General features: G+C 35.2%; 1 protein-coding gene across 1 annotated transcript; it reads left to right on the top strand.

Moving 5' to 3' along the window:
• The first annotated feature begins 6,299 nt into the window (after positions 1-6,299).
• On the top strand, positions 6,300-8,838 carry LOC104231570 (isoleucine N-monooxygenase 2-like). The gene is made up of 2 exons (XM_009784583.2): positions 6,300-7,307; positions 8,065-8,838. The coding sequence occupies exons 1-2, from the start codon at positions 6,309-6,311 to the stop codon at positions 8,695-8,697; spliced, it is 1,632 nt and encodes a 543-aa protein (XP_009782885.2). The 5' UTR covers positions 6,300-6,308; the 3' UTR covers positions 8,698-8,838.
• Positions 8,839-12,339: the final 3,501 nt, after the last annotated feature.

Below are 12,339 nucleotides of genomic sequence, written 5' to 3' on the forward strand. Positions count from 1 at the left end.
CAAACATTCCTGTATTTTCTTCGTTGTTAGACTTTCTGGAAAATAGATACAGTATGTACTTCTGTAGCTTGTGATTTCATGAGATTCCGAGTTTTTGGAGTGTTATGTTCAGTTGAGAAAGTGTTATTATTGTAAATTGATGAGCGGCATTTTAAAATCCTTTTATATATTTACCTGTTAATTGTTAGTTTCGCATTTTATTTTATTTCTGAGGTTTTGGTAGGCTTACCTAGTCATAAAGACTAGGTGCCGTCACGAAAGTTCATGGAGGGAGAACTTGGGTCGTGAAAGTCACCTTGCGTTCACGGCTTTCACATATCATAATTTTCATAAAATAACACCAATCCTAAGTGGTAATTCCCCCACAAAAAGTTAGGCAAGGCACTTACCTCAAAACACGCTAACTCAATCCACTAGTAAGCCTTTCCCTCGATTATCCATTCCGAACGGCTCGAATCTAGCCAAAACAACTTCATACAATAAATATAAACTATAGGAAACTATTTCGTACAATAAAATAACGATCTCTGTAAAGAAATAAAAAGTCAACTCGGGCATGCATCTCGGAACTCTACCAAAATTACGAAATCTGAACACCCATCCGATAACGAGTCCAACCATACAAGAATTAGTCATATCAGACCTCAAATCGTCTTTCAAATCCACAAAATTTAGCCTAAGGAGTTTGATGAGTGGTGATTTTACCACTCATTCTAGTCTCTTTTCTTTAGTTTTTATGTCCTTTAACTATAATATGAGGTCGTTTATGGTGTGTATTGTTATATATTCAGGTAAATGATGCCATGAAGTGATTTGAATTCAATTGGAGTGGAATTAAGCAAAAAAGGGTAAAAACCATGCAAAACTCCCCTGTGATTCCACATCTGCGGAAGATTGGTCGCAAAAGCGACTCCGCTTCTGTGTGAAAAGGCCCGCATCTGCGATAAGTGACTTTACAAGACACCGCATCTGCGGTTAGATTACCGCTTCTGCGGTTGCGCATCTGTGCTTGGTAGACCGCATCTACGGTTCCAGAAGTTATTTGATTTTTCACTTCTGTAGTAGGATGTACGCTTATGCGGAGCCGCACCTGCGATAATTCTTCCGCATGTGCGGTCAACGGGCATCAGACCTGGACAGTTCAGGAATTCCACATGTTCTCAATTCCAAACCCACAAATACTCGACCTAGCAGATATTTTTCATCATCTTTGGCTTATTTCAGTCTCTAAGATTAGAGAAGAACAAGGTTGGAAGCTAGGGTTTGCACACACACTTTGGTTTTGAAGATTTGAAACTTTTGGTTGAGAATTTCTTAGTTTGTTGTACTCATTTCTTCATTTCCTTGCTTTGTATTGATTATCTAAGTGTGTAATATTTTATCCAACACTTGAATCTTGTTTATGGTTATATTCATAGTTAAAGTGTGGATTAAATATCTTATTGTGCTTATGTATTGAATGATTTTTATCTTTTTATGAAGTGAGTTATTGTTTCTTTAATTATTCTTGTTCTTTAATGTTTCTAAAGGGATTAGCTAACCCTAGTACTTGCCCATTAACTCCGGACTAATTTTGGGAAAGATTATTTGGGGTTGGGAACGATTAATTAACAGGAACTTGAGGCTTTAACCCTCACTTTATAGATTCTACCTAGGGATAGGATTGGACTACTTGTAGCCATATCCCGGTGTGCTTAAAATCTTAATTATTTTAGGAATAATTCAATTGGGAAGTCTTGTTAGTCTTTGAAAGAAGCTAATATATAATTATTACCCGTGACTAATTAACATAAACTCACTCATATTTGTAAAATCGTGAAATACATTGGATCGTTAATTGAGTGTAATTCCTTATGCATCCATACTTGTAGCCATTGATCAATTTACTTGCTTTCTACGTTAGTTTACATTTCCGCATTTAGGTGTAGATATTTTCTCAAATCAATTCTAAGTGTTTGGCATTGCATAACAAGTGATAATTCTCTTATATTCCTAATCACCTACATATTGTTCTCTGTGGGATTCGACCCCGACTCATAGTTGGGTAAATTATATTGCATGTGACCATGTCCATTTACTTTTTAGTAGTGGATTTGGACGTCATCAAAATTGGTGCCTTTGCCGGGGAACAATTTGGCGTAATTTAGGTTGTTTGAGAAATAAGTGTAAGTGCTTTGGTCCAAACTTGTAAATATTTGCGTAATTATTTTTTCTTACCTTGGTCTATTTTTCTTGTTTGTTTCTTATTTATTTTCTTATTTTTGAAAAATGGCATTATATAATGAAAATTGGTCGGATGGTAGTTGTTCATTCTTTGATGACCCTTGTTCTTATTGTGGAGGACCACACTCATGGCAAAATTGTTTAAATTCTCCCGGGGGTGGATTGTGTGCACAATCTCAAACTCATGAGTGGAGGATTTGTGATAAGTGTGGTTGCCAAAATGGTCATTGAGAGTATTGTGATTATTTTTCCTTCCCTCCCCCCCCTCCCCCGCTATGATGATTCTACTTTTTGTGATGAAAATGATAGGGCTATGGAAATGGAAGAGGTTGAGCATGGTCAAAATGGAGAGTTCATGCTCATGTTAGAGTGCCTAATTGAAGGAGGAAACAAAGAACAAAGTGTCTTGGAGGAGCTTTTGGAAAATAGTCTCCAAAATGACTTGGCACTTGAAAGGTTGAACTTACAAATGGAAGAAATTTTTGAATCTTTATATGTCCAAAAAGCCTTGGAAGTTAATGATAGGCAAGAATCCTTTTTGGAGGTTGAAGCTGAAAATCCTTCTTTGGCGCGTGATCAAAACCAAGAAGAACTCTCAAATGCTCAAAATGAGAAGATGATGCTCATGTTGGGGACCATTCTTGCAAATGAGGAGAAACACAACTTTGCACTCGAGGACTTGAAACAAAGCTTGACTCACAATGATGAACATATCCGCACTTTGGAAGATCAAATGAAAATATTGGTTGAGGCTCACTATGTCCACCAACTTGAGAGTGTGGAAGGAAGTTAAGAAGAGTCCGATTTCGAGGAAGAAAGTGATCTCTACTTTGAGGAATCAAGAATTGAACATCCGCCAACCGACTCCATGAGTGTTAGTGATGCCAAGAAAAATATGAAATTAGAGTCAACCAGTGTAAATAAAAATTTGGTTGAGATTGCCTCTAGTCCGGAGGAAAAAGAGGATGTCAAGATCCGGGAAGAATTACAATTTGGAGGGTTTATATCACATTCCAAGCATTTTTCAACATTGGAATTATGTGGTGAAATGGGAATTGAACTATACGAGTCAATGAGGGATTGCAAGGAGGAAAGACAAAGGCCATACATTTTACAATTTGAGGGAACAAGAAGGCAAAATGACATTCCTCACATGAAAGCCAAGAAGTGCAAAATGAAGAAATTAAGTCTTGGCTTGATCATCTACTTACCACCACCCACCGTTCGTGATCACAGGCTTTATTCCAAGTTGGGTGCCCAATTCATATTGTCCAAGTGGCGATAAAAGTGGTAAAGTTGTTTTGCGTCGTGCCACGACGTTAAACGCGACGCTTGGTGGGAGGCAACCCATCGTTTTTAAAAATTTTAGTCATTTTTGGAATAGCTTAGAATATTATTTTTTAACTAATCTGTGAAGTCTTAGATTGTTTGGAGATAAATTGAGGAGGTTGAGAAATGGGAATGCATCAAGGCAGTGGCTGCCCAGAAACAAACTGCTGAACACAGGAGTTCTCGCACCTGTGGTTTGGGAATGCACATGTGCGCTTGCGTAGAAGAGGATCAAAAATGCAGATGTGGTAGAAACCACAAGTGCGATTTCTTTTGCGCATAAGTGAAAGCACAGAAGCGCTTAAAAATCCGCAGGTGCAGAAATCGAGGAATCTTAAAGATCTAATTTGCTCATTTCCCTCAGGTATCTTCTGCTTTTGTTCTCCCAACCCTAAACTCCCCTATCTCTAACATACTCCAAAACCTGCACTGCTCGTGAATTCTAGTGCACTCACACAAGACACAGGTATTTTCACTTTATCTCATCTACTCATCTCTCCCTTTGTCTTCTCTGTTCTCCTTCTTGTTTTCTTTGGCCTTTCATGGCCGTGTCCCTCTAGTCCCAAGACCCCCTCTGATTTAGGCTAATATTAGGGTGAGGAATTTGATTGAGAGTAGGTTAGTGTGTGCTGCTTACTATGAAATAGATTTGTGGGAAATCTGAGTACCCAATTTATGTGAAGAAGAGGCGATTTTAAAGTGCCTGCAAAGTGTTCGACAAATCGTCCAAAACAAAATTGTGTGTTAGGTACATGAAATTCAACATTAATAGAGTCAAAGGTCCATTTTGTATACTAATTTGGAAGTCTCGAGTACAAATTAATTGCTAAAAATCATGCCACAAATGAAAAATTCTGGGCATTTGAACCCTTGAACGAACACCACAGATGCTATCAAGATTCCGCAGATGCGGTCTCGCACCTGCGATGATTTTTCCGCAGGTGCGATTTTGGACAAACTTAACAAAATCAAAGATGCAGTAAAATTCCCGAAGAAGCGGGACCGCTCCTGCATTTAATCTTCCGCATGTGTGACCACAATCCTCACACCTGCGAGCTCGAAGATGCAGAAGGAGCCTCGCAATCTGCGATTCCTGCCTGGCCCAAAGCCCCTTGCATTTGGGAGCAGCCTCTCACTTTTGCGTGTCCTCACGTGCGGCTAAACCCTCCGCAGATACAATGACACCAGAACAGCAGTGCTTCAGCAATGCATTAAGTTCAACATTATTCTGGATTCAATCTGAATTCAAGCATATTGAAACTATGAACTACAGAATTTCAAAACTAATGTCGATTCATACCAAAACAACTCTGATAGAGTGTAAATTTTGCACACAAGTCATAAGTGACATGACAGACCTATTCCAACTTTAGATTTCGGAATTAAACCTAGATATTAATAAAGCCCTCACAGTCAAACTTTCTAACCTTCCAAACCTTCAACTTTCTAACTTTCGCCAATTCACGCCGAAACGACCTACGGACCACCAAATCAACATCCGGACGCTATCCTAAGTCCAAAATCACCATACGGAGCTATTGGAACCATCAACACTTCATTCCAGAGTCATCTACGTAAAATTTAAATTACGGTGAACTCTTTCAACTTAAACCTCCAACTTAGGGACTATATGTCTTATTTCTCTCTGAAACTCACCTGAAACCAAAACCAAACATCCCCAGCAAATTACATAACCATAATACCACATAGAGGAGGAAATAAATAGGGGATTGGGGCTAAAATATTCAAAACGATCGGTCGGATCGTTGCATTCACTCTCTCTAAGATTACAAAAAGATAAATGAAAATTCTAAAAAGTTACCCGTCAGTGACATACAACTGATTTTGATGGTCATATCTTTTGCTACGAAAATCAAACTTTTATGGCACTTTATCGGGCATTCTTTCATAGTAAGAACCATCTTTTTGTGACCTTGAATATATATGTAAAAAATAACAAAAAACACTGACAGTAATCTATAGAATAATATGTAATGTTCATTTCCCATGAGTTAAGAAATATGATGAAACTAAAGAAGAATGACAGTATTTTAATCAAAACAATGGATGCTCAAGATCATATTTAAAGTTAGTGGTATTTAATTTTAAAAACCTAAATATATTAATTTAGTCCTAAACATGTACATGTTTTACTATTGTTATTTGCAATGGGATGCTTTACTGATGTTAGATAAGAGATCGGCTACTTTAATATTCATAAATTATTAGAATTTTATAGTCAATTAAAGAAACTCTATTCATTTTTGTCATTATTTATGTTGCAATAAATTAGCGTTCAAGTTTCCAAGTTTACCTAAATAACGTTAGGTAAGTTTTATAAGTTTTCTACTTTTTTCTTTTTGTTAGAATAAGAAAATCTTTTAATTGATTTTAAAGGCCTAAACCTAATGCAAATAAGAAAAAATTTAATAAACTAAATTTTATTTGATTTTAATGTCCTAAATATTTGGAGATCCGACAAATGACAATATTGTCCGATGTCAAATCATGTTTAAGGGATAAAAAAAGCGAACGATATTTCACTAAGGGCCTTCGTACTTTTAATATAGTATAAATATAAATATAAATAGATAGATATAGATATAGATTACTACTCCACTACTTTTCCTTATCTTCGGATTAGTACTAATCTTCATATTAGATACGTACTAATCTTACTTATCGTACACTTTTCTATGGAAATTGCTATAAATAGTGTAGATTGAGCCTTCAGAAATCACAAGGAAATTAAAATCATGATCATAAATTTTAAATTTCCACACATTTTTTATTTTTTTCAAATGGTTTCTGCTTTCTTTAGCTATATTACTACTCTATGGCAAATTTTCTTTTCCATAATCCTTAAGATAACAAGCAAATTATTGAGTATTACAAGAAATAAGCCATTATTGCCTCCAGGTCCAAAACCATGGCCAATAGTTGGTTGCATTCCTCAAATGGTACTAAACAAGAAGCCAGCATTTGAGTGGATACACAAACTAATGGAGGAAATGGATACTGAAATTGCTTGCATTCGTCTTGGTAATGTTCATGTCATTCCTGTCACTTCTCCTGAGCTTGCTTGCCTATTTTTAAAGAATCAAGACTCGATTTTCTCATCGAGGCCTATTTGCATGTCCGCGAACCTCGTTAGCAATGGCTACTTGACTTCGCTTTTTCTCCCTATGGGTGATCAATGGATGAAAATGAGAAGAATCCTTTCTTCCCATGTCCTCTCAGCTACATCTTTTCAATGGCTTCGTCGTAAGAGAGATGAAGAAGCTGACCATATTCTTCGATTCGTTTATGAACAGTGCATTAACAAACGTCTTGTTATTAACTTGAGGAAAGTGACAAGATACTATTGTGCAAATGTTATTAACAATATGGTTTTCAGCAAGAGATTACTTGGAAAAAGTATAATAGAAAATGGAGGACCATTAGTAGAATTGCAAGAAGATCAGGAGAAGCAAATTGATGCATATTTAACACTTCTTGAATATTTTCATTCTTTTAGTATCTCAGATTACTTACCATGGTTAAGTGGATTTGATTTAGATGGTCACAAGGCAATTATTAAGAAAGCCTTTGCCATAGCAACAAAACACATTGATCTTGAAATTGACCAGAGGATTCATATTTCGAAGAATGGCAAAAAAACCGTGGAAGAAGACATCCTTGATGTCCTTATCATGCTCAGAGATACTAATGGGAATCCTATGTTGAATGCTAAAGAGATTAAAGCACAAGTCCTTGTGAGTATACTCTCTTAAACCATGTGAACAGCGTGATAAACTTTAAGATTTTTATTTTTACTTTTAGTGACATGCTTTTACGGCTATAAATATCATGACATATTTCATAAGTTTCAAAAATCTCTTTCTTAAGCTCAGTATCCAATCAAACAGCGTTATATAAATCAAAATAGACAAGTAAGATTTCGTTAGAAACTGCTAAATCTGTCCTGAATCTTGCTTAAAACCAATTTCAATATTTTTTTGACCATATAAATTAATTAGAATTCAACATTACTCGATGGCTTTTCTTGATTTATTCCCTATGTTCCAGTTTATGTTGAACTTTTTCGTTTTTCGAAAGTTAATTTAACTTATCTTTGAAGCTAAATTGAATTAGATCAACTCGATATTTAAAGTTAAAATTTAGATATTCAAATATTATACAAAAAGTACTATAACTTTTAATTCTTCCCATGTTGATATGATGAAAAAATGTCTTTCAAAATGTATGTAGTTTGAATCTTGAAAAGCAAAAATGTTCACATAAATTGGAACGAGGGAGTAGTTTCAGAAGAATTTGGAAAATATTTTTGAAACATAAGTCAAAAGATCGATTGTCCGTTTGGATTACATCATTTTATTAGTTTATGTGAAAATGAGACTTGCTTTTTTTGTTTTTTTTTCGATTTGATTTTAGAAAAACATAAAAAAATTTGTTAGAAAATCAATTACGATTATTTTGTTTGACCTTCTTGGTTACCGATTATATTGGCAGGAATTCATGCTTGCAACGTTAGATAATCCCTCATATGCAGTCGAATCGACAATCAAAGAAATGTTGAACCAACCAAAGATAATGCAAAGGGCCATAGAAGAGATTGACAATGTCATGGGGAGCAATAGATTGGTTCAAGAATCCGACTTGCCACGGTTAAATTATGTCAAAGCTTGTATTAAAGAGTCCTTTCGACTACATCCCTTGACGGCTTTTAACGTTCCTCATGTGTCTGTATCGGATTCTGTTGTTGGTGAATACTTCATCCCAAAAGGGAGTGTAGTGTTATTAAGTCGTTTTGGACTTGGCCGAAACCCTAGAGTTTGGGATGATCCCATGAAGTTCAAGCCAGAGCGCCATATCAGCGAAGAAGGTGGTGATGTAGTTTTCACTGATTCAGAGTTACGTTTGTTATCATTTAGTATTGGACGACGAGGTTGTCCAGGTGTAAACCTTGGCTCAACAATTACCACTATGTTACTTGCTAGGCTTCTTCAAGGGTTTACTTGGAGTTTACCATTGAACTCTCCAGGCAATGACTTGGCTGATGATTACCCGGAATGTGCTCTCCTTCGTACCATGCCATTTTTTGCTAAGGCAAAACTACGATTGTCTAAAGACATGTACCCTTAAATATGTGGAATTATACCAGAATAAAGTATGTACGTACACATCATGTATGTGTATATATTTATATAGGATATTTTCCTGCTGCTATAGTATTTATGAGAGGATGAATCAATAATATTGGTGTGATCAATATTTTAAAGGTGACGTGGCACTCCTTAAGACCAGAATTCATTTTTTTTTTCTTCTCAATTTTGTTTTTTTTTTTCTTCTTTTAAGGAAAGAAACTATTCAAAAGTGTCTTTTCCTATGATTCAAATTGTCTTCATTGGGTTGGTTTTCAGTACACTCATTTTTTTATATCATTATTTTGCTGCAGTAATAGCTGCCATTACTATCTTCTTCTACACTTAGTGTTGGTGAAATTACAAGTAATTACAATTCAAAAATAAGATAAATAAATATTCATCAGGCTGAGGCGCAGATATATCATTCTCTTTAAATAGATTTAAGCTCATTGCGGTAGCATCTTCACCAGTCCAGCCAGAGGCGGATCCAGGATATGAGGCTTATGGGTTCCTGCCATAATTTTAAATTAATATGCAATAATAACTGGGTTCCCAATTAGATATTTACTAATATTTAGTGAATTTTTTAATATAAATACAGGGTTTACGTATGAGTTACTGGGTACTCGGGAACCCGTATTCCCTTCTCTACATCCGCCTCTGAGTCCAGCAGTAATACTCTTAACTTGTCTCATCCAGTATACAACAGCCCAACAACGTCGTATGACTCGAACAAACTCTGGACAAGTTGTTGAGTCCAAAGCTCCAATAAAATGAATACATTCCTTCAACAAAAATAATACTCTTTTGTAGAGAATAAGTTAGAGGCTTAGATTTTCTCCTTCTCTTAACTCTCTTTTTCACTACACCAAGTTCACTTTTTTCATACACAATACCATATTTTCCCACACCAAACACAAGGAAGAAATATCACTATTTTTAGGTGTAGAATTTCTTCCATGAAATAAATAACAAAGTAGTGGCATAATAAAGTTATAGAACATGGTTGGTGGTAAAAAATTTAACATTTAATAGGTAATTAGTGGTAGATCATGACATTAGTGGTTTAAAGAGTTACACCAAAATAATGACCACTTTCTTGTTTATTTATAACTATTATCTCACAAGAAATAATGTACTTTAATATTAAAAAATGCACTAATACCAACACTTAGAAAGAACACGTCTTCTTACTTTTGCATCCATGTAAAAACTAAGGCGAGTCATGGTGTGGTAGGCAATTATCGCGCTTCGACCATCAGAGCTTGGCTTGTTTGGTGACAGCTTAATCCAATATTCTAGTTTGACGGTAAAAACTTACTCGCATTGATATTTACACCAATTATACGAATATGGCTTCCTTTTGGACATAGGCCTTCGCATCCAAATGGCCAATTAATATACCAAGATTTGACATTTCCAATTGTCATGAACGATTTCATTTGTTTCCAAAACAAAACAAAAATTAAAAAGAGAAAACATCAGCATGACGATGTCAAGTCTTGGAAAACTTTTCCGTAAAAGTTGATCCAAAATCTTCTCAACTACCTCTTTCCCACCTGAAATTTAGAAGCTTTTAATTCCTCTTCTTTCTCCATCTGTCTGTCTTATCATTTTGTACACAGAATACAGACAGATTGTAGCTACCAAACTACGGGTTCAACTGATTCAAGTATTGAGTAACTTTTATACAAATTATATATATATATATTAAAAGCACGAAACCTCTTACCATAATATCATTCAATTTTTCCCCTTTAAAAATCAATTTCACATTATGTAAAATAGTCGTTTAATTTAAATCTAATATTTAGGAATAGTTATTTAATTATTTCTCCTAATACTTAGGAATACGAAATCAACTAAATTATATGTATTTATTAAACATTCCTTATGTGAAAAAGCAACAAAAAAATGTAAAGCTAAGTAGGAATGTATCAACTGAACAAAATATATGGAAATGATCTTTGGTCGTATCAGTTTCTTAGAGGTAAAATTTCCTTTATTTATATTGTTTCTCTTATTTCGTCCTAGACTATATGCGTCATTCATTTTTCAGTGTAATTAACATATGAAATTCTTGTAGATGAATAGATTCTATTAAAAGCGTAAACTTAGCAACTTGATCAAACATTTCCATTATCTATTTCTTAGAGAAATGTGTTCGCCTTTTTCAATCTTTAAAACATTTCGTATTTGATAAAATAATCATTTAATAATTTTTTAATATTTAGCAACTTTAAAATCAATTAAGATTATGACTATCAAATCTTTCATTATTAGAACTATATATGATAAACTTTATATGGACAAGAATTATTGGATTCTATTAAAACACAAATCCAAGTATACTCGTCCACTCCACAGAAGAAAATATTTGATGACAGCTCCGTCAAACATATTGCTCGAAGAATTTCTGTTCAAGACGGAGATAAAACCGAATTAGTAAATAAATATCTGGAAGAAGTAAAAAAGAAATTTACTTCAAACTTTGAATCAATGTGAAAGATCAGACACATCAATGCATAGTGAAACAAGTGGCGATGATATTGCAGAAGAAGATTCACAGCCGATGCAGCCAGAAATAATATTATCTGACAAAGAGAAAGAAAAGGTGGAAAAATTCCTCCAACAAATGAACGATTTAGACAGAAGAGGACTTTGACTATAGCCGCCGACAGAAGAGGACTTTGACTATAGCTGCCAAAGACTCCACACAACAGTAGATACACTGTTCCCAACAGTAGAAACACTGTATAAGGGACCCAGATGTGGGACCCAATCTACTATTTAAAGATTCTTTATGTTTTTTTCCTTCTTTAAATAGAAGACCTCTTCATTTGAAGAGGCAAGTCGTGAGAATCCCGTCTCACTCTAATCTCCCTCCTTGTAAAGTTTTTAGCTTATTTTTGTAAATCAAGTTGAAGATTAATAGAAATTTTGAAGTTCAGTTCATCTTCAGGGCCTCGCTTCCCGGCCTTAAAGGTATTTATTTTATTTTATTATATATTATTTTATATACTTAGTTTCTCTCCCCAGCCGTGACTATGTCCGGCTAAACGGATTCATATCTATGTTGAAGAACTAATTTCTCTTGCATATTAACCATGAAGAATCCAGACTCTTTCAAAATATAAAGAAATTTTAATATAGTTTCTTGATTTGGTTCCAAGATGGTGGTACAGTCGGTTCTGGTACTACTCTTATTGGCTTTGCCTTAGTGGCTACGTCTAGCCAGCTGTGACATTAAAGCCCGCTGAAGTTGTCAAAAGGGCTATCTCTTTCACAGTTAGAACTGCTAGACACATGGGCTCAGTAAGAGTATGTATCGGGCTTAGACAGGCCCCTTGCTTGGGTAAAAGGATATAGATCCTTCCATACAGTCATTAAACTATAATAGAATTTCCGTATATTTCGAATCCTTATTGGTCGTGCGGACTACCGCCAACCTTTAAAAGTGTACTAAAGCAGCTAGATCTGGATGGCCGTGCGGACTACCGCCCGCCTACCTAGATCCTGGTGTAAAATGGTATCAGAGCCTAGGAATTTTCATGGTAATTGTGTAATAGATATGAAAGATTCAACATAGATATGAAGCTTTTGGAATGGATCTGGGAGAAACAAGTACTAAAAGTACTAG

Source organism: Nicotiana sylvestris, chromosome 5 (genome assembly GCF_000393655.2).
Source record: "Nicotiana sylvestris chromosome 5, ASM39365v2, whole genome shotgun sequence".
Lineage (NCBI taxonomy): Eukaryota > Viridiplantae > Streptophyta > Magnoliopsida > Solanales > Solanaceae > Nicotiana > Nicotiana sylvestris.